Source organism: Populus trichocarpa, chromosome 1 (assembly GCF_000002775.5).
Source record: "Populus trichocarpa isolate Nisqually-1 chromosome 1, P.trichocarpa_v4.1, whole genome shotgun sequence".
NCBI classification, from domain to species: domain Eukaryota; kingdom Viridiplantae; phylum Streptophyta; class Magnoliopsida; order Malpighiales; family Salicaceae; genus Populus; species Populus trichocarpa.
The window spans coordinates 6,426,346-6,451,928 of record NC_037285.2 but is presented as its reverse complement, the minus strand read 5'-3'; the positions used below and the strand labels follow the sequence as shown (position 1 = coordinate 6,451,928).

The 25,583-nt window shown below is 34.4% G+C and overlaps 4 protein-coding genes across 6 annotated transcripts; 1 reads left to right on the top strand and 3 right to left on the bottom strand.

Annotated features, from left to right (window-relative positions):
- Positions 1-6,829: 6,829 nt before the first annotated feature.
- LOC7477806 (uncharacterized) lies at positions 6,830-9,482 on the bottom strand. Of its 2 annotated transcripts, none has more exons than XM_024606001.2 (4): positions 9,235-9,482; positions 9,033-9,135; positions 7,942-8,125; positions 6,830-7,131 (listed from the first exon to the last, which is right to left on the bottom strand). In XM_024606001.2, the coding sequence occupies exons 1-4, from the start codon at positions 9,313-9,315 to the stop codon at positions 7,128-7,130; spliced, it is 372 nt and encodes a 123-aa protein (XP_024461769.1). In that variant the 5' UTR covers positions 9,316-9,482; the 3' UTR covers positions 6,830-7,127. The 2 variants fall into 2 exon arrangements, with proteins under 2 accessions (XP_024461769.1, XP_002297934.1); XM_002297898.4 differs by having other exon boundaries at positions 6,830-7,136; positions 9,235-9,478.
- Positions 9,483-11,493: 2,011 nt separating this feature from the next.
- Positions 11,494-17,001, bottom strand: LOC7477805 (probable phospholipid-transporting ATPase 4). Its single transcript, XM_002297897.3, has 11 exons — positions 16,322-17,001; positions 14,661-16,123; positions 14,472-14,582; positions 14,088-14,364; positions 13,898-13,986; positions 13,692-13,776; positions 13,292-13,501; positions 12,910-13,035; positions 12,714-12,812; positions 12,428-12,619; positions 11,494-12,336 (listed from the first exon to the last, which is right to left on the bottom strand). The coding sequence occupies exons 1-11, from the start codon at positions 16,730-16,732 to the stop codon at positions 11,632-11,634; spliced, it is 3,768 nt and encodes a 1,255-aa protein (XP_002297933.1). The 5' UTR covers positions 16,733-17,001; the 3' UTR covers positions 11,494-11,631.
- A 1,423-nt stretch (positions 17,002-18,424) lies between these two features.
- LOC7459823 (uncharacterized) lies at positions 18,425-21,191 on the bottom strand. 2 transcript variants are annotated; one of them, XM_052451823.1, is made up of 6 exons: positions 20,832-21,191; positions 20,540-20,670; positions 20,146-20,256; positions 19,900-19,987; positions 19,322-19,593; positions 18,425-18,863 (listed from the first exon to the last, which is right to left on the bottom strand). In XM_052451823.1, the coding sequence occupies exons 1-6, from the start codon at positions 21,087-21,089 to the stop codon at positions 18,623-18,625; spliced, it is 1,101 nt and encodes a 366-aa protein (XP_052307783.1). In that variant the 5' UTR covers positions 21,090-21,191; the 3' UTR covers positions 18,425-18,622. The 2 variants fall into 2 exon arrangements, with proteins under 2 accessions (XP_052307783.1, XP_002297932.1); XM_002297896.4 differs by having other exon boundaries at positions 19,900-20,050; positions 20,832-21,189.
- A 1,393-nt stretch (positions 21,192-22,584) lies between these two features.
- LOC7477804 (multiple RNA-binding domain-containing protein 1) lies at positions 22,585-23,768 on the top strand. Its single transcript, XM_024600080.2, has 4 exons — positions 22,585-22,869; positions 22,959-23,064; positions 23,149-23,322; positions 23,412-23,768. Exons 2-4 carry the CDS (start codon positions 22,996-22,998, stop codon positions 23,595-23,597), a joined length of 429 nt encoding a protein of 142 aa, XP_024455848.1. The 5' UTR covers positions 22,585-22,869; positions 22,959-22,995; the 3' UTR covers positions 23,598-23,768.
- Positions 23,769-25,583: the final 1,815 nt, after the last annotated feature.

The window sequence follows — 25,583 nt, the reverse complement described above, 5'->3', positions numbered from 1 at the left end:
ATTTTGCTGGTAAAATTACCAGATTTATTTAAAGAATTATCTCAAAATAAAAATTTAAGTTTTTAAATAAGATTATAAAATATGATTTATATTATTTTTTAAATAATATAATAGTATTTATGTTTTGTGCTTAATTTTTATCTAATAAATAAGAATGATAGGATTTAAACTCGTGACCACTTGATTATTAAGATTCTGATACCATATCAAAGAATTATCTAAACTCAAAAACTTAAGTTTTTTAAAGTGCATAAATTTTAGTTGTTTTGGTCTAAAAATTATGTTTGATTGATAATTGCTTTGTTTTGAAACTCAAACGTATATCTTTCTTGAAAGAAACTATTTTACGTTTAAAACAAATTACTTTGTCCTTTACTTTAAACCAAAAAAAAACACAACGGCTTATTATGCGATCTATAGAATATTTGTGTCCGAATTAAAAAATTCGTAAAAGCATGACTTATTATACTCTTAAGTCTTACCTAAGATTTAAATTCTAATTATTAACGAGGAAGCGCATCATACAGAAAAATAAGATAGCTTCTCACTCGATCGTAAAGATAATAGATGAATGGATTAGCTTGCTAATTATGATAATGGCTAGAGCATTGGAATTCGTTCTTCCAACAGTCCACCTCTTTACTGCTGGCTAACATGGCAGGGTTTGCTTTTTCTCTGGAATAAGCTCTTTGTTTTCTTTCTTTTTGGGATATATCCCGATGAATACTAATAATAATAATAATAATAATAAAAAATATTAAAAAATTATCTGAACTCAAAAGTTTAAAATTTATATATATCCATACTATCTAATACTTAATTTTTATCAAATAAAATGAGAATAGTAAGATTCGAACTCGTAACCGCTTGATCAATAAGATTTTAATACAATGTCAAAAAATCATCTCAACCTAAAAAGTTAAGTTGTTAGGTGAAGTTTCAAAATATAATTTATATAATTATCTATAATACATTTAATTTAAAATTTTATAATTTAAAAGCCCCATATTTATAACCACCATTCCTTTTATCTTAGAACAAAACATCAAGCTCGTCGTCAAGATTTTGAAATGCAAATTTAGCGAACCTCGAGGCTAGGTAGCCGTGACAAAGAGAGATTAATTTAGAGAAGAGAAAAAACATAAAGTTCAAAGAACTAATTAATTGGTCTTAATTTCATGTCAAAAAAACATGGAATCACTTTATTACCCGACAGTGTTACTTTATAACCCATTGTTCAATTGTCTTGTATAATTTCAAGGCCATGTCTTAAACATCATTAATCTAAGTCCACTAACTCTCACCATCCAAGAATGCAATTGGATGATAGAACAATTGCTCTCCTCGGCATCCTTTGCAAGAACAAGAACAAGAACAAAAAAAAAACAATTCACCTTGGCAGGTGAATTAGGTGAAGCAATTATTCTATCATGGAAGAATAAATCTACAACCCGCCGTTTAGAGACAACTCAAGTAGGTGTTTTTCTGGTCAACAAAATGTAAGTATTGCATAATGGTGATGATGTTTAATTAGTATGGTACCTTGATGTATAGTCATTTAGTCAACCCATACAGGGACACCCTTTCTACCGTTGGAAGGGGAAAAAAGAGAATCTCTTTCGGTTGGTATAAAGAAAAGGAGAGGCGGCAACAAGAATTTCAATTTTTTAGAAACAATAAAAGCCATGAAATTCAAAGCAAAGAGGGTCCCCGACATGGAAGAAATGCTGCCTTTTCTTTACCTTTTCCAAAACACCTTTCACCGATTTATATAATTCCCATATAAATTAACTTCTAATTAGCATTATCAAAACTGATAAGTGAATAAATACTTTATTATCAAATTCTAATTAATTTATATCCTTTTTTTTTCCACAAATCATATCGTGGCGAGCTTATATTTAATCATAAGAAAACGAATAAAGTTTCCCATGAAAAAAATGAGAAAACTGCTATAATTACTCGCCAAATCTAAAAAAAAAGCTGCAATCTCCATTAAAAACAAAATACGTAAACAAGGTCTCTCCACAGAGGTGGGAACATGCAATTTCCATTTCAAGCAAATTTGTAAGCAATTTGACTGGTCCACCTAATAAAGCTGCAAGATCGAGGACTACTAGGCTAGCATGTTCTTTGTTAAGGAAAAAAAAAGCCAGCTGAAGGATGCTTAAAGTCTCTCATTGAAACAAAATAGTATAATTACAGCATGTTATTATACAGCATGTCGTGAGAAAAAAAAACCCTATTCTATAGTGTATGATCATCGTGTAACATGAGTGAAAAACTTCTCAGAGCTACGAAATTTCAAACTTCCTTTTTATGTGTTCATGTCGGGCTGCTAGTCCAACAAGGCACTGCGTGATATGAAACGATCGAGAGGGTAATAGGCTATTATTAGGGTTTAGGATCTGTATCGAAAAGAATCATTGAGTTTAATTTCTTGATTGTCGGAATATTCTTAATTTTAACCTAACTCCAAAGCCAGTATCTTATTAAATCCACACTAAGACATGGGCGAGTTTAATTAATTAATTAATCCACCCAAAGTCTTCCCTAATTAACACCTCTTGCATGTTACATGTGTTAGATAATTAAGGGCAAGTGGCCAGTTCATAGTCTTTTTTCATTTTCTAGTGAAGTGGTGAGATTTCTTATAGAATCCAAATTAATTAAACTTTATCTGTTCAGATCGATTAAAGGCAATCCATCAGCACTAAAATTAATTAAAGAATCAGTAAAAAATCTTACCTTTTAAGGACCACTCTTATATTTAAACTCTAATGATTAAAAGAGTATGCCTTCTAATTAATTATTATACTAACACTTAATTCATCGTTAAATTCTAACATTTACAAGAGTCACAACACACATATGAATTGGTCAATGATAGTTGAAGCTTCGCTTTTTCTTGAAACCTTAAGAGAAAATTGACAGGTTAAAATTAATTTATAGGTCAAAATTAACCAAGTTAATTACAACCCTATTAAAATTTTCAAATTTTCTTCACCTAAATTATGTCAAAATCATATGGTCTAGCTAGGACCTAGCTAGCTAGGTAAATTTAAGATCTAAATCTAGCTAGAGTGACATTAACGGCTGCATCTGTTCAAGAAATTAAATGCTATGAGTAGGTAAACAATACGATTCCGTTTTTGTCGATCTGTTCATAAACTAAGGTTTCGGAACATGGTGTGTTATAATGAGCTGTATATAACTATGCACCGGCGGTGCCCAACAACCCAGAAATTTCAACTGTTCGTCCATGCAATACAGTGATTTTACCGGTGAATATTCCTGTGGTGGATTTTCACCGGTTTGAACTCACATGGTATATAATAACATAGAATAACCTTTGTATTAACCCAGTTTATTATCCAAAACACTAATTCCCATGAAAAATACTATTCATTATAATAATATAGGTACTATTTTGATTTTTATTCATTTTACTTTTAGCTTTTAATTCGGGTAATATATCTAAAGGGTTAGCTCAAGTTGATTTCTGTTTTTCTTAAAAAAAAAATTTATATTCTATTTATAGTGTCATCCTATAATTTTATGTCATGTGTTCGAGGTTTTTTTTGCTTTGATAAATTTTTTAAATTTATAATTTTAAATTGACTTGTAATAAACTTCTTGATGAACCCGAATCCAAGATTTTATAGGTTGCGAGCTTTTTAAAATGTGGTCATGTTTGGAATGTTTATCCGGGTTTACTTGGTTTCTATCCGGGTTTAGTTGGTTTCTACATATGTTTTGAATTTCACCACCTATGACTTTTTTTAATATTTAAAATTTGATCCTTATTCTTTTAATTGATATTTATTTTATTTTGAATGATTTTTTTCATTAAATTACATCCTCTTTAGGTTTTTTCTATCAAATTTTATTCTTATTTTTTTATTGCTTTTTGCAAGTATTTTTATTAATACTTTTCTACCGATCTCATTCTTCAAAATTAAATTAGTTGAGAATTATGCTTCTTAATTAAATCTGGGTAAAAACTCTCACATGATGCGGTTTTTAGAGATGAGACCAGGTTTAAGAGGTTTGTCCTATTTTTTTAAAAAAATTAATGTTATTTGATAATCCGAATAAGCTTGGATGTGATTTTTTGTTGTTGCTTTTTTTCAATTTATTTATTGTTGTTTTTTAAAAATATTTAAATTGTCAATTTAACCAATGATTTGTGATTTGAATTTTTTTTAATCTATCATTTTTTTTATATATATATATTAGAAAGAAGATTATTCAGCCCAACGGACAAGCAACATATATATCTAGCATGAACTAAAATGATTTATATGTGGAAGTTGCAGTACACTCTCGTATATATTATAATATTACTGTAAACCAGCCAGTAATATAATTGGTTTGATGAACATGAATCGGTACGTATACATAACAATTTCTCTTCTCTTGGTAAAATGATAGACAGACTTGGATTACTGAAACAGCAGCACCCAATTAGTGTTGGGATTAATAAACTATAACACTATTAACTAGAGGTTGTGTGTGTGTTTTGGGCTGCCGTCTATAAATATTAAGCCGTGTGTGTGTGTGTGTGTGTGTGTGTGTGTGTGTTTGTAACTCGGAGACGAAGGAGGTCATTCATTGTCATCCATACCGAGGTAACAAAAATTGAACATGGAGAAATATAAAATAGAAACATTAGAAAAATGAAACAGACAGATAAAAAGTTATGTTGGCATGTTCTTGCCTTCTGTCTTCGAGGATAAGGATGATCATGACAGGCCTAGTATAATAATTGTTACTGCAAAATCAATTTCACATCTACAATAACATAGAATCATAGAACCGATTCCGTTGCCGGCACAAAATGGCTAATAATAATAAAAAAATTTTGGAGATAATAATAGAGCAGTCAATAGTGAATTGCTGTTGATGCAAATCTAATCAGTGATTCTTCACACTTTTCTTTCGAAATATAGTATGAACGCGAGATGTGATCTTATTGCCCCTTTTCTTCTTATTAAAAGAAAGAAATAATAGTGAAGTATTGTCACCAAGATTTTCCCTTGATTGATTTCAATTGTAAGATTCTGCCTGGAGCTTGGCATGAACAAAATCACAGATATGATGTAATGACATTGACCTTGGAAATATATGTTATTAATAAGAACACCTCCCTCTAGCAATTAATCCAAAGTCATAAGGCCATGTTTGTTGATCAATAATACGAATTAAGAATACTTTTCAAAAGCAGAAATTAAGCTTCATTGGTGGAATTGCTTTACCATCTGAGACAATTGACATGTTCTTGTTTTGGGTGATCTCATGGAGGGGATAAAGTCTTATGGGAGGATAACATCATTGGGAGTGAGTACCTTGATGCTTAAGCAACTTAATCTTCTTTAGGTTCAATGACCATTATCCACTAATTAAAAGTGATTAGTGTGTGTGTTTATTCATTTTTAAATCGACACCATGTTATAATGTTGAACAAGGTTACGATACGATAAGATTCGCTCGCATGCCTTGTAGACCTAACTTTTTAACCCATTAATTGTCCATGAGTAGCATCATGACCACTTGTTTTTTTTTATCCTGGTACGTATCGAATAACACCAAGGTTTTTTATGAATTTTATTCAAGCCATTGCAACTGTTTCAAGAGCTCTGTTATTTTCTATCTGCTCTGTTATTTTCTCCGTATAAATGGAAGCTTGTGGGTGTAAGTTGTGGGATAATCGACGAGGAAAAGAAAAGAAAAGAACAGGAATATGATTCGGATCGTGAAGGGGGACAATGTGGTGTATCTTTAATCATTTCTTTTGGCCCTAAACCTACCTTTTTTGAATGGAACCTATTTATGATCTTCTCTTTGGAGGTTGCAAAGCATGGGGGTTGTTTTGATAAAGGGCATGGAGAGTTTGACTTTGGGGGGAAGAAATTAATTCTACTGGCTTTAGTGGACAGTGGACTCACTCTCATCCATATAGAGATTCCACAAGAGAGGCTCTCCACTATCTTTAACTCGTTGAAGCAAAGTATGTTGAATTGGGTTAGGAAATAGTTTCTTAAACTAAGAACTACTTTTTCAGGTGAAGCAATCTATTGGGTTAGGAATCAGGATATCAAATAAGGCTTGTTGTATAATAAATGGCATGTGTGAAGTGCACTTGAGACCATAAAAGCCTTTTTTTTAATCATTTATTTATTAGACATTAAAATAAAAAACTGTGCTGTACGTGAAAGGGGAAATGGACATCTCCTTTCAAGATCTTGAAAGAACAAGAGGGTCCCCATGACCCCTTATTGCCATGCGTTTGTTGGTACAAAGAAACAAGCACGACCGCCATGAAAATCATGCTGTGGCCACAACAGGAGGAGTGAGGAAATGACTAAAGCCCACATCCTCAAAAAGGCTGTTTGATCTATTTCAGTGGTTTCTTCCATCACATCCCCACCCCTGTCCCCTCCCACCCCAAGAATCCCATGAATCCCATCATGAAATTTCAGCTCATCACGACATGCAGCTCAAGAATGGCATGCATATTGATTTATACTTCGACAGCATGCTTAAAACTCTTCCCCTCATCCCTCTTCACACCAGAACTTGGACCCCAGTTGGCTTGCTCTGTAGAAGCCAGCAGCTTTGAGCTGGTTCAGGACTTCCCTGGTTACTTGGCATTTCTGTTGTGTTTTGTGTTCGCTTTCAGCCAAATGTTCTATACTTGCCTATATGTGGGCTTATAATCCAATAGAATCACATCTCAGGTCAACGGTACGTGAAAAGCTTCGTTGCGCCAGGAATCGCAGATAAATGACTTGTAAAATAAGAATTTTGGCTTGAAAACAACAAAGGATTTCAAAATTGGGCTGATCAACATATCAATAAACAACAATCTCTAGGAGATACATATGACTCTTTTGACTGCTTTAGGTATAGATATTTCCAAGTTTGCATACAGCCTCCAAACCGGAGGGTAGGAAGACTAGTTTGTGGCAAAAATATATGATACAGTTTTACATCTTTGAAGCCAGCCTCAGCGAAAACGCCTGCCTTCCTCTGAGAAATTGGTGGAGTGCAGTTTGCCAACTGTGATTGCCTTCAATAGGCTGACACAAAGTCATAATCTCTGTTTCTTCTGTTTGGTTGCCTCTTCACCTGGTCTACAAACAAATGGATTAACAGAGAGATTAATAGATGTATCAGAAATGACGAGCAGACAGTAGAGCATTATTCCTGCCATTGAGTTAATAGTAACAAATTACAGCAAGGAACCAGCAAGCAATCAGTTCACCAATTATACAAACTGGTATCCAGAAAAGCCTTTTCACATATTCAAGAGGCAGGAAACTAATTCCTTGCCCAGGATGGATTTTGCAATCTAGAAACATTAAGTGACAATTGCTAAATAGCTTGTATGGTCGTGGTTGGATAATTTTCAAGGATGTAGAATTTGGTTGTAAAGGAAGCGATAACAGGGCTGCAAAAAATCCATAGTTTGCCAAAGAAATGCAAACTTCACTTCTAATTTTAACTTCAAATCTGCTGGAACCAATATCAGTTCACCAAGCAGAAATAAAAAACGAGAATAGCTCTCAGTGAGTACATAACTCCTCAAGCATTGTCTCTAAGCTTATGAGCAGAGTACCAAATTGAACCAGATCCTGATCAGTCATTAGATGTAATTTTGGATGCAAGTTCTTGCTGTGGCAGGGAAAAAGGCACAAAGAAAGACAGAAAGGACATCAATACTTCAACAAATATCGGATACTACATCTAGAACGATAATATCTCGCACAAAATCATAAGTTGTTTTCTTTATGCATCACTAGCTTGCCAATGAAGGTAGGGAAATGAATTAATTAACAATGATTCTAGAATTATCAGTAAGGTCCAAACACCCATAAAAAATATATATCATAACTTAACAGAAATTCATTAACAACTGCACTCTGAGATTCTTCATACCTTTCGGTTGGTCTCTTTCTTTCATCAATACCAATACAAGCCTTCAGCTCTTCCATGCTGGAATCTTCCCCAGGATTACCTTCTAATAGATTGCAACACTCAGGGAATACAACAAGCTTAGTCAAGCCTTGAACTTGTGATGAATGTTTAAACTTTCCTTTCAGATATTCCATCAAAAGGAGCGCTGCATATAGCTCAGAGAAAATACAAGACTTTCTTAGCCACTATAAGAGTTGAGAACTTCACAGAATTAATTCAATTCTACAAGGAAGGAAGCTACATTCAACCAGTGAAAGGATGCAGACATCCTGTTATAATATTCTGCATGTAAGGGCATCTTTTATTGTTGGAGCTTCCAAAGAAGGATTCAAACAAATGATCAAGAGCGTGTCACAATGTTTCAGGATTTGAACCATGCATTTGCTTAGCAGCCTGAAAAATTTACCACTGCTCCACAAAATGACCAATTTTTATCATGCTCAATTACCCTTCATTCTTAATCATATCAAACACCTAAAATAAAGCAGAGAGATCAAATTTTTATTGGAATCTGGACATCATGTTTGCAGTCACAAGCTTACAGAGACAAGCACTCTATGATCCTTAAAGGGCTAGAAGACTCAGTGGATTCTCAACTACAAGTCCACGATTTAAAGCATGCAGTAGAGATCATATTTGGGTTTGGTATATCACTGCAAAAGCAAATTCCGCATAAGATAACAATGTGGCTACCAAATTAATCTTACAACACTTTACTACAGTTCCAATGTCATTCACCATTAAGAACAAGTCAAAAGGAGTACAAACCCTAATATGAAGAATCCTGGAGACCAAATCAATCCAATTTCAATAAGGAGAGAGAAAAAAGGACAACCTCATACGAAAGAACTACGAGCAATGCATGTAGTACACACACGATTGAAATGCAACAATCACAACAGGCATATATATATATATATATGACGAGGAACAGGCTCCGAATTAAAAGTTTCAACAGTTCACTCTAACTCCATATCTATTTACAATCGTTAAGAATTAAATGACAATTAAAGAGGGGGGAGGGAGAGAGAGAGAGAGAGCAGAAAAGATACCGATGGCTCGAAGCGTGGGCAAATCGAAATTCTTGGCGAGTTCATCATGACCGAGTACTTTGGCGCGATGGAGAATTAGTGATTTTAACCTAATTAGCATATCCTTCAAACACAAATTAAAAAAATAAACTATTTAGTTCATCAAGAATCATAAGAAGAAGAAGAAGAAGGAAATAAAAGACAAAACTCATGTTTAACTTACAAGCTCAGATTCTGATAGGTTACAGAGCCAGCGTATGACTTCGGGACTGTTGTTCCCCAAAATGTCTTGTCTGTTATCCATGTGAGAGAGGGCTTGTGAATCTTTAGCTCCGTCTGCTGCCTCAGGTGCAGGAGATGGCGGTGGCGGTTGTGTTTTGAGGTTGCGAGAAAAACCTAATAAGCAAGCTGAGATGACAGGAAACGGCGACGTTTGGGTTGTGGCGGCTATACAGTTACAGACTTGCAGTCCGTTAAATTAGAATTTGTTTTTTCTTTTGTTTTTGTTTTTTTTACCTAAGTGTCTAAGACATTAGGGATTCAATTGATAAAATCTTTTTCTTTAGGACTCAATCGAGAACCGATATATATAGCTTAGGGACTATATTGAGGTTTTACATTATTGCTTTATCTTTTCTTACAGGGTGAAAAAGGTTTTTTTTTTTTTTTCCCCCTAACACCTCAAAGACAAAGGTGTTAAACTCAAATCTTAAATTAGAAAGAAAAAGGAGATAAAATTTTAAGGCTAAAGAAACTATGAGTGCTCAATTCCAAAACAAGTCTTTGGTCTCTTTTCAACATCTTAATTACTTGCAAATTATGCTATAAGAAATGCATCCTTGCTTTGGATTCTTTTCTTTTTCTTTTTCATTTGACTTCCACGTGTTCCTCTTTTGTCGGAGGATCTACAATAATTATATTTAACAAATACTTGCTCAATCATTGTATCACTTTTACATAACATTATTTATTAAAATAATATATATATATATATAATTTTATTATTCAATAACTCGATCTTTTTTTTATTAGTTTTTTTTTCAATTTAATACTTCACTATTTTGAAAATTATATTTTATAATTTTATTTCAATTTTTTTTTCTATTGAGTTATATATTAATTTTACGAATTTAGTTTTTTTTTCTCACGATTTCAATCTTCAACATTAGATTTGTTGGAAGTAGAAATTCATAATTTTTTTCTATTTGTTTTTTATAAATTTATCACTATCTCATAACTCAGATCATGAGTTTAACAAGTTAATCCAGGTTGAATAAGGTTTTTTTTTCTTATCACCTTTTCTATTTGATTTTTTTTCTTTGATTTCATCATTTAATATGGGATTGATTGAGAATTAAACTTCATAAATTTTTTTATTTGCTTTCTAGGTATTATCCAAATCTCATGACCCGGATCACAGGTTTGATAGATTGACCCGGGTTGATTGAGTTAACTTTTTTTGTATCTCTTTTTTAATTAAATAATTTTTTTATTTCACCCTCCAACAACTCAATCTTTTTCTTCTTTTTATTTAGTTTTTTTTTCAATTTAGAATATCATTGTTTTAATATATATTTTATTTTATAAAAAACATTAAATTAATGTTGTTTTTAAATTTTAAAAAAAATCAAACTAAGCTTTCGTTGATCGAGTCCTGATTGCACCTGCCGGGTTGGCTAGGTAATACTAAATCAACTCTCACCAGATAAACGATTACAATATTAACATGTAAAGCTTGGCTAGATTTAGGGAGTGTTAGAAAGTGTGATAACGATTGCTTTTTAAAGTGTTTTTTACTTGAAAATACATTAAAATAATATATTTTTTTATTTAAAAAAAAATTATTTTTGACATCAACATATTAAAATGATCTAAAAATACTAAAAAAAAAATTAATTTGAAACAAAGAAAAAAATATTTTTTTTAATTTTTTTTTCAAAAATAATTTTAAAATACAAAAATAAACATGAAATTTAAATCACTATTGAAATGTTTTTCGTAGTGCTTTTAAACCCGGCCCAAGGCCCGGGTCAACCTCAATTTTTTTTACAAATCTAAACGATGTTGTTTTGGTAAAAAATAAAAAAATAGTCAACGGATTGCAAGCGAATTTTTTACTGGGTCTTGCCGGGTCGACCGGGTCAACCCTTCAGGCAAGTCAAGTTTTTAACTACCCTTATTTTTTTACAAATCTGATCCGGTTCCAACTTCAAATCAATTGAGTTTCGAGTCGACCCGCCGAGTCAGACCAAATTTTAAAACTATGGTTTTCCGCTATAACACGTAAGCAACTTGCTAGTTATATTATTAAAAGTTTTGTATACGGCAGCAATCTAGTTAGGATGATTGCACATGAGGACCATGTGTGATCACAAATTGGAATTAATGAGGGTTGGCAATACCCAAAATTGTGGTACAATGGTCAATGTGATCAAAATCTGAGACTTAGAGGACCATATGCATAGTTCGCCCAATTCAAGCATTTAGAATAAACGGATATACTAACGTAAATTTGTCATTGAGGTATCGAGAGGTGTGAACCTAGCTTACAAGGTAAATCTATGAATGAATTATAATTTTTTTTTAAAAAGGAACAAAAAGAATACATTCTTCAGCCAACTTAAGAAAATATTGGACTGCTTGTCCATGATTTATAAAAAGGAGTGTTTGTCACAGACTTATAGATTGATATCCTCTTTAGGCTCAACCCTTCTTTGAATGACCGAATTCTTGCATCGACTCTTGCTGAAAATCCAACCTGAGTGCTCCTCTGCGAGTTTCGTTGTTCTCTCAGCCACATCTGATTTTCTGTAACATCTTTCTTGCAGTGTTTCATTTCTTGGATTATGTGATCGTCCATCGGATAGAGCAGTCTTTGAAAGGCAATGTGTGTGAAGTATGGAAGCAATGCAACAACTATAACAAGAAATGTAGCAATCCAGTACTTAGGTGTTGATCCGATCGATTCTGTGATGATGTTGAATCCTCGTTGAGAGTAGTCAGGAGGGAGTGCACCGTAGGCGACTGCGAAAATGTACCATAACAGGATGCTGCCCCAGATGAAAAGATGTTGGATCCAAGTGAAGTGAGTGATGATGAGAGCAATTTGGCAGTTGACAGTCCATATTATACATGTGTACATAATGGCACCAAAATGTGTGATGTCTGCTACATTTCCTTCTTGTCTGAATGCAGCAGGAGAGAATATGTATATGTTTGCAAGGAATACGACTGAGGCAGCAACTGTGCCATTCAGTATCCAACCAACAATACGGCTCCAAGAAAAAATTATGTTCCTCTGCCCTTGTCTGTAAAGGGATGGAAACTGTTTCATTTGACAGAAAATGTAAATGCATTAGAAGTCTTCCTTCTCTCTTGTTTATAGGGAAATGTAGGTTCTCTTGCTTGAGCATTACCTGGAGGCATACATCTGACGAAACGTCCTGCTCAAAGACTCCAAGTGATATAACTGGCAATGACGTCAAAAGGACATTGAACATTACCATATACCAATCATCATATAAGGAATCCCCAGAGAAATTTGTGAATATTTCGTAGTAGAATAGAGTGAGGCCGAAAGCAATGTTCTTGTATACAAAGTATAGAACCTATAGCAGGAGGATGGAAATTTGAGTCCAAAGGAAGAGATGCAGCCTTAACATGTAGATAGTAAATTAACATATGGTAGAAATGGAAACTCACCATCTTAGAGATTCTCTTGTAACACCAATGCCCATGGACTATGAGTAATCTCTCCAGAAATCGGAACTGAGGCAATGAGAAGTCACTAGCCATGACTGCCTGCAAGCAATAACGGAGATATGAAACTTAATATTCGGCTTAAAATGACAAAAGAGGATGCCAGAAAGGTTTTCCTGCAATGAATTGCGAGGCTTACTTGCATCCCTTCCATTCCACTGATTCCAACTCCAATATCAGCTTCTTGAATCATGCCAACATCATTTGCCCCATCCCCAATTGCCAAGGTTGTCTTACCAGTGTACTCCTTCACCAATCGAGTAATCTGGATATGCCAATGTCTGTGAGCAACTAATATTTCGAAAATGCTAGTCATTGAAGCTCATCGAAAGATGTTTAAGAAATCATAAGGATTTCTTATTCGAACCAGTTGGAGGAAAAATTAATAGAACTTGTTCAGTAAAAAGAAAAAAAAACTAGAAACAAAGTGGACTTGAGTCAAATCTTGTTTGTAGTGCATCCAAATTGTGTCAATTCTACATACATCAGTGATCAGTGTATTCAATAGATGCAAAACCTACCAAAGCCTTCTGTTTTGGAGATACTCGGCAGCATATAACAGAAGCACAATTAACAGCTAACTGTAAGAACTGGTCCCTCACATCAGATTTCAAAGCAATTTCAAGAGCTCTTCCATCCAGTACCAAAGCAAAGGGTGAATATTTATTGCTATCTTGGCACATCACTTGGTATGAACTTTCAATCTGGTGCAAAATCTCCTCTTTCATAGCCTGAAAAAATAGGAAAATGCAATCTATTACTAGCTAAGAAAATCTGTAATTACCAATCAAATTCACAGTAAGGAAACAACAATCCATCATTAAGTGTATTTGGGGTTTGCGTAACCATTCTGTTATCTTTTCCACTAACTTATTAGTTTTCAGATGGTGCACTAATGACATCACTCTTTGAAATTGTCACCTTCAGTTGGTTTTTAGACTCGGTTTCTTTGCTCAAACATACATGGAACTGTTTCATGTCCTGCCGAAGCAAGCTGCAAGAAAATCTGCAGAACAGAAGAGAAAACAGGAAGAAAAAAGAGCGCATTAGTAAGGCAGTCCACATTTCTTTTGTTTTCCTATTGGGCTTGTATCTTTCAAGAAAAGTTCACAAATCACAAACCTTACCCGATGTTTATAGCAGTTTCCTTCTTGTCACCAGTGAGCAGCCATATTTTCATCCCTGCTTGAGCAAGTTTATCTATGCATTCTACAACCTGATGCATAAGTCAAGAAAGATGCATCAGTTCCATAAAACAGACTCTCTACTTTCAATCCCAAGCATGCATGTACTCGCTCAGAAAGAGAAAAGGCTAACCCCTTTCTGTAACTTGTCTTCAACAGCAGCAACTCCTAATAAAATTAGTTCTTTTTCTATCATTTCAGTTGCATGCTCCAGTAATTCTTCTCTTTCAGGACCTACTGTAGTCTTTGCCTGCATAAATATTGAGTTCCACTGTTCGTACTCAGCCAGCTCAAGTACTCGGTAAGCAAATGCTAGAGTCCGAAATCCATCTTCTGCATAATTTGAAAGGTGTGAGGTTGTTGCTTCTTGGTATGCCCCACCATTATCTGCAAGCCTATCGAAGATGATGCTGGAAAAAAAATGTTGAAAAATGAGAACAGAATGACTTAAGTGGAATTCATTCGCTGTTGTACAGAACTGGATTCAAATAATGGAATGAGTGAGTGGGCGACTTACCTATCTGCCCCTTTGCAGAGAAGATAGATTTTACCATCTTCATCTCTTACTATTACAGACATTCTTTTACGAAAACTACTGAACTCCAACAAATTCAACAGCTTGTACTCCCTGAACATAAACCATGACATTAGCTTAACGCTTTTTGACATGGGGGGGGGGGGGGGGGGTGTTTGGGGGTGGGCATACCTCTTCACCTGCTTCCCGGAGGAAGGATCAAGCTCTTTGAGGGTCATTAGGGATTGTGTCCGCTGGAAAAATTGGAATCCAAATTCTTGTGAAGCAATCAAAAAAGCAACTTCTTCTGGGGACTCTGCTTCATATTTAAGCTTGTCAGTTTGGCCATCTTCAACGGGTATACCTGTGTGACATAGAGCCATGACTCTGAAGAACATTGTCATATCAAACAAGTCAGACCTGTAAATCCACTGGTTGTTCATTAACCTGTCATCCCTGAAGTTGAAACCCTTGATGACCCTGATAACTGATTCTTTCCTCACATCAGAGAGTCTTGAGTTTCTAGCATTCAAATTATCTGCATTTTCTTGACCCCTAAGAATAGCCTCTTGAGTGATAATATCAGCCACGGAAAACTCAGACATTTCAAGGCTCTGACTTGTTGTATCAGATTGGTCGATACTAGATCGATATGCCTCAATGTCAGTATTCATTCGCTTTGAAGCAGCAATATCAACTTCATTTATGTTACCCCCATACGAAATTCCAGCAATCGAGCATTTCCTAAACTCCATCTGATTACAAGTCAAAGTTCCTGTTTTATCTGACAGAATGATTTCTACTTGACCAAGTTCTTCATTCAAATTTGAAGTTCGAGCCTGGACAGACTTACAGGTTGCTTCATCATACATTTTTTTATCCTTGTTAATGAACTTAGCTTGTAGAACCTTGACAATTTCAATGGAGACATACAGAGAAATGGGAATCAAGTAACCATACAATATTAGAGCCCTTATGAACTGAAGAAAACCTGATTTTAAAGGATTTGATGGATCGAAGAGTGGATCAGAATCTTCCAAACTAAGATACCACCATTGACTCATATCAGATTTTATGACCACAGCAGACCCGATGGAAGTCACTAGTGAGATCAGAAGAAGCATAGAGAAAAGAAGGTAGATGACTTTATCCATCTTTTTCTCAAGCCTGCTTCGTTTAGATGGTGACATGGTGGAATTCCTTACTACTTTCGTATCATGCCCGCTAAAGATCACAGCTCCATAAACATAATCAGTGTTTCGAAGCTTTGAATCTCTTAAAAGTATTTGAGAAGGGCTCAAGGGGTATATTTTATTCTCAAACTCTAAATTCCCCACAAAGGTGTAAAGGCTTGGATTGGGATCCTCGCAACGGGTGGTGGCTTTGAATTCACTGAATTTTGCATCCTCATTCAAATCAAGTGTGACCTCTAAACATCTCTTGATTTTTAGATTCGTTTCTCCATCAAGGTTCATAGTCTCCACATAACAAACACCATCTTCATAGCTGGACGATAGCAAGAGAAGATCGCTCGAAAAGTATTCATCCTTGTTAACCTTAACAACATCTCCTACAGAAATCTCTCTCCATAATTTATCCACAAATAAGCCATTTCCTGCATGAGCCTTTACTGTTCGAGTGTTCACATTCAAGTCCTGCACAGAATTAATGGTAACATAACCATAGCAAGAAAATCCATCTAAATTTCACTTTAAAGTAAAAATATAATCAAATTCTGAAATGTAAAGATGATGGAAAATAAAGTGAATAATTAATAATTAATTGGTGATATAAGTTTTCAAATGATACAAGGAGAAAAATCAGAATTCATGCTATGTTTTGCAAGAAGTTACCTGCAAAAACCGATACCAATCCTCAACAGCCTCTTTGAGCATGCTGATCCCCACCACAAATACCAACGGAGCAATCAAACTTACAGGTTTAACAGGAGCCAAAGAAGTGATGGACAACGCTGCTGTCAAAAGAAAATACAAATTGGCAACTCTGCGGAACTGCTCGAAAAGTGCTTTGGGTAGAAAAGTGACAGCAGTGTACTTTTTTGTGGATACCGAGTTGTTCGTGTACTTGTAAGGTTTTCTCTTGTGCACTTGAGGTTCATTGCAGAAAACCACCCGAGAAAATCCTGGCTGACCGATGAGCTCCTGAGCAGAATCAGGATCGGATGTGTGTGGTCGAAAGCACGAAAATGAATACAGTTTGCTCCATCTTACCTTCCCCTTTGTTCTCCTAGATGACCCGTGCATCTTTCTCACCACACAAATTTCTGTTAATTCAGTATGATATAGAAAAACAAAGAAAAAAAAAACCTTCAACGATAAGAAATTGTAACTTGCTCTATCATTTCACCAAAACCAGAATTTTCAAGACGAACCCTGATGATTTTAATAGCTGAGTGAGTGTAGTTTGTCTTCATCTACCTTGGATAGAACTCGACATAAAACAGTGGGTGCCAAAAACAGCCCACATCATATTGGAAATGTCAACCTTTTAAAATAATTCCTTTCTTTGTTTATTGAGATTCTTCATTTTCTCAATGACCTTTCACCATCACTAATCTTTTCTGAGAAAGATAATAACAATGCTATAATTTGTACTTTCTTGAAGCATGCCAGCCTTTGACTGGGTGAAACTCACACATACTTCAGAACTCTCTCATCTGAACATAACAAATGCCAACTTCTTTATGCACACCTTCGAAATTTCCAAAATCGATCAACACTAGGTGAAAATACCAAGAAAAACACATGGTTACTGCAAATTTAAGCTAGCCTCTTTATCAGAAATGATATGCTAGTTAATTTAATATCACTCTGCACTGCCTCTAGATCTGCGAGCCAAATCTTGTAAACTTTCCTTCGAATCTGAGATATTAAATTAGCGGTACAAACGTTCACATGTCTATGTTCATCTTATCATCACCTACTAAAAAATTCATAAATCCCCACTTTTCATGGTTGTTGCATTATTAAACAAAACTTAACATTGTAGTCAACGGTGCCGGAGGTAGACGAATGGCAGTACATGCTATTTGTGTCCTTGAGTTAAAATATTGCTTTCTATCATTCCATTTCCATTCCTATAGAAATATGTACGAATTATTTTAATGCCACTATTGGTTGGGCTCTGATTACAATATGATACGTGAACATCAACCAGAAGATGTAGAAGAATCTGATGCAGAATTAAGAAAATCAGTAGAACAGATGGAGTTTTTAATGCAATTAGAATATAATTTGATAGCCGGCTACGAAATGGATTCCATTCGGAATAAGATTAGAGAATAGAATAAACTTGGTAACTTTGTGAAGGGAAATAAAAACAATTGAAAAAAGGACATTGAAACCAACGGCTACTTTTTTTTTCCAGAAAAATATTGAACTACTAAGTACAAATCAAACAATCCCTCGACCTCAAACACAAATCCAGAAGCAGCCGGCCAAAGTGCTTTCTGCATTAAACACATCGCTTCTATGCTCCCTTTCCTGGATATACAATGTTGAAGACGACTATCTTGAACTGTCCGTTTTTTTGTCCTAATTGTTTTTGTTTGACCTCAAGGAAACTCCATATCTTGCTTCAAGCATCATCCAACATAATTACACAACAACCAGGTGCCTACCGCCAGACAATAGTTTTGTCTAGTGAACCGAGCATTATATTATCTAGGAGCACAATGATCCAGCTACACACAAGAATTTCATCCCATCAAAAGTGCATATGTTTTTTTCCAGAAACTTCAGACCTGCTAATGCTGTGCTACTAACAGTATCTTTAATCTCAAATGATCTTCAACTGCTTTATGTCAGAAGTCGATTCTAGTCGATAAGAACCAACGTCTACGAACTTTATGCTGCTAATATGCTCATATGATCCTCAAGAGAAGCTTGTAACCAATTTCCTTCACAAAATGGCTGACCTCTAAATCAAAAGAATGGTTTTACTGCAGAGAACATTTCCATTCATATTGGATATTTATCAATTACATCAGAGCAAAGAAAAAATATAAGTAAATGTTCAAATTACCTAAAAAAATATGCATTTTCATGTTTAATTTGACTTGCAATATCAAGTGCCTTATAATACATCAACAGCAAATTTCATCCCATGCCCTGCATTGTTGTATAGGTACTATGTTAGCTGCCCAAGATTCGATCTGAGATTGAAGGAAGGTACTGAGTCCAGACATTGCCATGACTGTATTCCGAGGCAGCGCCACTGATGGATTTGATGCAACTAGTCTTGGGCCCATCATAGTAGATAATCATGCTGTTGTTAACTTCAGGTGATGTGATATCCTTGACCAACCAAGAAGAAGAAAGCTTGAGATATCTGTTGTAAAGTGCTAGCGCAAGTGCTAGATTTTTTTGATCGGTCCTGCAAATAACCCAAGACAGGAAAAAAGACAAGTGGAAAGAGATGAGCAATTCCATAAGAAAATATATGTTCTCCAGCAACCAGAATCTAATGAAACAGTATGAGGCCAGGTGATAACAAAGAGCGAAAAAACTACAGCATTTTGGTCCTGCCTAAATGGCGATGCTGCTTTCAAAATTGAAACTTAAGGGTGCATCAACACTCCATAGAATGTTAAAGCTAATCCTGAATTACTTTTGTATTGCTATTGTTCTACCCCAAACACTAGGCAAAATGATGAAATAATAACAAATTGATAAACATTCAATTTCCTGCTGTTAAAACACACTGCTCCAAAAATCAAGCCCATAGAATTATATTCCGAGTCACTAGTCTTATAAACAGACAATTGTCAACTGGTACCATGTCAGATTCCTAATTGAAGAAAAGAAAATCAGAAATAGAGGAGAAAATGAAACCTTTCTCTCAAATTCAGAGCTTTGCTCCACCATAAGACGGTCTCAACAATATCTTTGCCTAATTTCCTCGCATTAATCACAAGCACACTTAAGTCTGGCAAACAAGTATCCTTTGCATAAGGTGTCTCTGATACCCAAGGCTTTGAAACTGATCTCTGAATAGCATCCAACACTTCTGAATTCACATAAGTTTTTAATCTCTGAGAGCAGTCTTCAGCAGTTGCTATAGCATAATCGTCCAAGTCAACTCCAATGAGTTCTTCAACTCTAGCCTGCAATACAAGTAAAGGAACTTGATGACACTGCTCTTTCAGGAGAAACATCGACTGGAGAAATGGTCTATAGCCACATATAGATATCATGAATTATCCTATGACTGAGAAAAGTATATATTTTGATGCCACTTGCCTAAGATAGTATTACAACAAGTTCAGTTTTTTCTACAGCTTCATTTTTGCTTATTGCTAATTTCAAAAGAATTCCCCATTTCATCCAAAGATAAACAAAACAGGAAAAAACTACTATAAACACCAGCAATACAGAAAAAGAAAGGCGATTGTTAAACATATAGAACTAACCTTCATAATTACATTCGCTGAAACGTATATGAATTTGCTCAAGAACTGGTGCACAGTTGGTATGATAAACGGTACTATTTCCTCGTACCTGGGTTTAGCATATTGTTCATCAGAAAAGGCAATCCTCACAATTTCTTTAACCTCTTCCTGCCTACATTATTTCATAACAACATCAATACAAACAAACAGATTACGTGCTCCCCAAAAGTATTATTTAGTATGAAAACATAAAAGTAATAGTGTTACCCGTGAATTTCAAGGTTTGAATGTGGAAACAAGACCTTCAACTTATAGAAAGGCACTTTGTCTTCATTCCCTCCAGGGATAAAGAAATGAAAAGAAACCAGTTCTGGATAGCTGATCATCAACAACAAGAAATAAGAACTGAGAAAAAAGTTTAACAAAATAGAACAAGCCTTCTACAACAAATCCAAACTCCAAAAACAAAGAATAACAAGCAATTGAATAAGCCAATGAAAAGACAAAACAATAACTCTAATACACAATATCCAATTTAAATTACAGGTACAAACAATAAACATGCAGAAGGATCTATCATCTAATGCTGAAAATTTGAAACCAAGCAGCTAGCTTTGATCCTTTTTTCAACAAAACTATACAAGGATGAGTTCAAACAAACCTTGAGCTAGACAGAGTTGAATTTGCAAGTACTGCAAGAACTCTAAGGTCTAAACAATCCATCCATGATACAACATGCACCATTCCATCATCTCCACCTCCATCACCATTTCTTGCATCAAACTCTCTTAACTACAACCATAAAAATAAATAAATAAATAAATAAATAAAATAAAATAAAATAAAAACAGAACTATTAGCCACGAGTGTATACAATACACCATCAATCTTGACTACACAAACACCATAAAGTTTCGAGCTTGAACAAAAAAAGTGCATAGAATGAACTTAACTGGAGAAGCAAGATTAGAATGGAGAGGAACCCAATTTCTGGAAGGGTCAAATGGGTCTCGAAAATGAGTGGCAGGTAGTAACTGAAGCAAACCAAGGAGTATAAACAGTCCAAAAGCTAGAAACTGAAATATGGGTCTTGGATTTGGAGCCGGAACTAGACCCGGATAAAGGGGTCCGGCAGTTATTGGGTTGTCTGACGTTTGAGATGATCTTCTCTGAGTTGCAGAATATGCTGATGGCAAGTACGAGGAAGCCATCGTTTTATCTTTTGTTGTTGTTGTTGTTGTCGTTCACTTGTAATATGCTGATGGCAAGTACGAGGAAGGCATTGACTCCTTTTTTTTATTTTTCGTTGTTGTTCACTTGTTCTTGTCTGATGTGAGTGAGTTATCATGTAGTTATTTTCAAGGATGACGACTTGTCGTTTGAGGACTTTAGGAGCTGACGACTTGCCTTTAGAATCTTAGTCTCGTTATTGAAGAACCTGATTTGAATAATGACTCGGTTAAGTTATTGAACCAGTGGGTTACTGGTCAATGCAAAAGGCCATTGTGACATTTTATACATATATCTTACTACATATAAAAGTATAATAATAATAATAAAAAGAATTAATGAAGTATAAAGTGTCTTTTTTTCAGGAGGAAGTATCAGGTTCAAGCTCCGCAAGCTACAAGTTCTCCCTCATTTTTTATTTTTTATTTTATAAAAAAACTAGTTGGGTTTGGTCGTAAATTATAGGTCCTCTACTTATCTAATCTTTAATGTTATCTGATGAAAATGGAGTATTTTATTGGCTCAAAGCCCATTTTTTCTTACAACGAGCGAGGCCTGAAAAAGATCCAGACACGGATCTTAGACACAGGCGCGAAGCCTGGGTTCCATGTTCAGTGCCGGCCACTTGACCTGGTACCTTTCGTGTATATATATATATATGGCGCTGGCTTATAAAGTCGCCAGGCCCCTGACGCTTTTATTAATTTGTATGGCTCCAGGCATCTGGCTTAGAGCCATAATAGTATATTAGCCTCTACTTCGATGCAGTCTGATTATTATTTTTTTAATTTAAAAAATATTAAGAATAAAAAAAAAAAATTAGTATTTTTAAATTTAATCAAGCGGTTCGATCTTGAAACCAGTCAACTCTGCTCTTTGCGTAACCCGAGTTCCAATTAACCCGTATGAAAGTTGACCTAAAGTGAATCAATTAATTTAATGGGTTTAAAAACAACTTGGATGATTGGTAAAAACATGACATAATTTTAAAAAACCTTTAACACAATAAATTTTTAAAAAAATATTGAGACGATACCAGATTGGATCGACATCGGTCACCCTGCGATCTAGATCATGAACTTTAATGAGTTTAATAAATTTGTTATTTTTATAAATTATTTTTATTATAAAAATAAATGCTTGTAAAATCAGGCATCAACCCTAAAAAATATATTTATTTGAGATCGTGATAATCCTATAGAAAATACATAAAAATAAATCATGAATTCTATTTTCCAACCAATTCAATATTGAAGAAAAGTAAAATAAAAAAAAACAATTAAAAAAATTGAAAAAAAAAAAACATATCAAATTTGATGGATAAATCCGAAAAACCCGTGAATCGGGTAACCCAAAAGGATGAAACTGGTGCAAAGTTTGGAAGAAATATCCGAAATGGATCCTGATAGAATTAAGGTTAGACACATATCATTTCTCCTCTGCATTTGTTTCCTTATCTTTTTTTTTCTTTTTTTTTTTGAAGTTATAGATATAGTAAATCAATCTCCTTCAATTTTGGAACTATACTACTGCAAGGTTGTGAATTATATGATACCACAAAAGATTGTGAATTATAAGAGATTGATTTTATAGCTGTGGTTTCCCAACTTCATTCTTTATTTTTCATTTTTTGGTTTGTTGTCTGTTTTGCTACAGTCGCGATCTTTGTTTGTCAAGAACCTGAATCTCAAGACTGCTGATGAAATTTTGAAAAAGCACTTTGGTGAACACATGAAAGAAGGGAGAATCCAAAGTGTCAGGGTAATAATCTAGATCATTGTAACCTTAACTGTATTGTATATTCTGTATCACTCTTATGTTGGATTTCATTTCATTCGTTTCTCATGCAGATAAAGAAGCACATGAAAAAAAGGGAAGAATGTTTCAATGGGTTTTGGCTTTATAGAGTTAATTGATTCTGTGGAAACAGCTACAAATATCTGCAGAGATCTACAAGTAATTACAAATCCAGACATTGTGTATAGTTGTTGAAATCTGCTGCTGTTTTTGCTCACCTTATTTTTCCAATCTTTTGTTCAGGGAACTGTTTTGGATGGCCATGCTCATATTTTGCAACTTTGCCATGCCCAGAAGGATGAACATGCAGTGAAAAAGGCTGGGAAGGATAAGAGTTCTACAAAACTACTTGTGAGAAATGTAGCTTTTGAGGCAACAGAGAAAGATCTCACACAACTATTTAGCCCATTTGGCCAGGTGATTATTTTATTTCAGAAAATTTCTAAACCATGCTTATTATCCAATCAATAGGACTAAACGTTTATAACCAATGCTCTATTTTTCAGGTTCTGGAGAGAGCGAAGGAAGGTGAGAGCTTGGAAGAATTACGGGCTCGCAGCCTCGCACGGCTGGCAGCACAATTTACCGAGGAGCAAAATGGTTTCCAGAATCCAGCCAAGTTATCCAAAAAGAGGAAGGACGTCACTAACTTGGACCAAGAAAGCATGAAGTTCTGGAGAATAACAGACTAGTGCTTTAAGCAAATATTTTCTTGTATTATGGAGCAGAGAAGAACCGGGTTTGTCAATGGTTTTAGGTTGTAGATTTACCTTTATCTTAGCTGGCCCCAGTTTGCTTTGTTAGGAGCTGATTTTTGTTTACTACTGTTTTGTCTAAGCAAATGAGTGACTGAATTTTCCTTCCTATCCCCTTATTTATTTTTATTTTGTATAGTAACTTGATAGTGCCTGAGTCAGAAAGAAAATTTAATTTACGAGGACTCTCTTTATGCTTTCCCGCAGCCGCAGCCGCAGCCGCAGCCGCACATATATCAGGTCTCTTTGTAATTTGGCACATGGAAGATATGCGATTTATAACATCCGTGTAATTTCCATGAATCAAGCTCCTTGCAAGTAGCGCTCAACTTCTAGGTTTTCGGCTAGTTTAACATTCCAGTACAATTGTATTTTTTAAAAAATTTAGTTTTAAAATTATTTTTAATATTTTTTTGATTTTTTTGATAGGTTAATATTAAAATAGAATTTAAAAAATAAAAAATATATATTATTTTAATATATTTTTGAGTAAAAAAAACTTTTAAAAATAATTTTTATCACGCTCCTAAACAAGCCTTTCATCGTTGGCAATTAACGATTTGCAAGTCTGATGCATCTTTAGGGGGATGAATAAAGACGAGAAGACGAGGATCATTGTTCCTGAATAATTTGGACACGATCTCTAGGTTTGATTTCACTATGGATAACTAATCAACCATTGAACGATTCTTTCTAAATAAAAGAGTGTATATGTAATAAACTTGTGTGCATTGCTTAACAAAAATAAAGATATTGTCGATGTTATGAAGTGTAGCCTTTATATTAATTTCGACCAAACCATAATGAGGATCTACTTTGATTTCTCTATCGGTGGTATCATACCAATAACATTTGAATAAAAAGACTTTATTAAGCTCGTTATGATATTGCAGTTCGATCACCTCTTCTAACTTTCCATAATAATCAACTTCAAACTCATTAGAAGTTGATCCCTCAACACAAACTCCATTATTATATGTCTTCTACCTTGACTATATTCTTCAGTATGAAAAACATATTCATTGATGAAATACTCATTACAGCACTTAACATTTCTTTAAGAACCAAAACATAGTACATTAAAACCACCACTAACATTCCCTCCCAATTGATAAACCTAGTACAAGATTACAATCATTAACAGTTAAAGAGAAAGGTTTAGTGAAATTAAATATTATGAGAGATAAGAATTATTAAGTAATGCTTACATGTGTTCTGAACCACATGGAAAATTGTTCATCTTGCAATTGAAAAATTTAAGATTCAATCATATGTGAATTTTGAGAAAGTAAAAATTGACGATGTTGCCTACGAAAATTTTTTCAATCTATCAATTTATAACAGTACAAGAAAAAAATTATTTAAAAATAACAACATGCTAATATTGTACTTCCTGAATAAAAAATCTCGATTCATCGTAGTTAAATAACATATAATTATGTGCATGTCTGGATTCGATTTTTGTCAAGTATCTTTCCCTCACTGTATTTTTTGGTAAAGGTCATCTAGGATGAGAAAATATTGACAAATGCTCGCTCAAATGCACTCTCCCACTGTCATTGTGTCTTGGAATGCGGTTGATTCTTGTTTTCAAGTGAAGCTCAAAATAGTACAAGATAAATGTTGAGATCTCCACAACAATATAAGCCTCGCATATCGAAACCTCAACATACATCCTGTTTTTAATCTCTTTTTTTAGGTTAAATAAGTATCTACATGAAATTAAATAAATATTTTAATTTTTAAAAAAGATAATATAATTGTAATTAGAATACATGTACAATCCATAACTTCTCGAATGGATACATCCATCTGTATTAGACAAGGCCTCAAAATTTTATCTCAAATGATAAATGTATGGTTAAATGCTCCAATGAGTAAAAACAAATAGAGGGAATATCATCTTAAGTTTGTAGATTGTTT

Coding starts and splice junctions, on each gene's coding strand:
- LOC7477806 (XM_002297898.4), bottom strand. CDS start 9,315: ATGGATAACAGACAAGACATTTTGGGGAACAACAGTCCCGAAGTCATA. Junction 9,136..9,234: donor ACCTATCAGAATCTGAGCTT/GTAAGTTAAACA, acceptor TTGTGTTTGAAG/GATATGCTAATTAGGTTAAA. Junction 8,126..9,032: donor GCCCACGCTTCGAGCCATCG/GTATCTTTTCTG, acceptor AGCTATATGCAG/CGCTCCTTTTGATGGAATAT.
- LOC7477805 (XM_002297897.3), bottom strand. CDS start 16,732: ATGCACGGGTCATCTAGGAGAACAAAGGGGAAGGTAAGATGGAGCAAA. Junction 13,502..13,691: donor AGTCTAAAAACCAACTGAAG/GTGACAATTTCA, acceptor CTATTTTTTCAG/GCTATGAAAGAGGAGATTTT. Junction 13,036..13,291: donor CTCCAAAACAGAAGGCTTTG/GTAGGTTTTGCA, acceptor TGGCATATCCAG/ATTACTCGATTGGTGAAGGA.
- LOC7459823 (XM_002297896.4), bottom strand. CDS start 21,089: ATGGCTTCCTCGTACTTGCCATCAGCATATTCTGCAACTCAGAGAAGA. Junction 20,671..20,831: donor ATTCTAATCTTGCTTCTCCA/GTTAAGTTCATT, acceptor TTATGGTTGTAG/TTAAGAGAGTTTGATGCAAG. Junction 20,257..20,539: donor TCAACTCTGTCTAGCTCAAG/GTTTGTTTGAAC, acceptor GTTGATGATCAG/CTATCCAGAACTGGTTTCTT.
- LOC7477804 (XM_024600080.2), top strand. CDS start 22,996: ATGGGTTTTGGCTTTATAGAGTTAATTGATTCTGTGGAAACAGCTACA. Junction 23,065..23,148: donor ATATCTGCAGAGATCTACAA/GTAATTACAAAT, acceptor TCTTTTGTTCAG/GGAACTGTTTTGGATGGCCA. Junction 23,323..23,411: donor TATTTAGCCCATTTGGCCAG/GTGATTATTTTA, acceptor TCTATTTTTCAG/GTTCTGGAGAGAGCGAAGGA.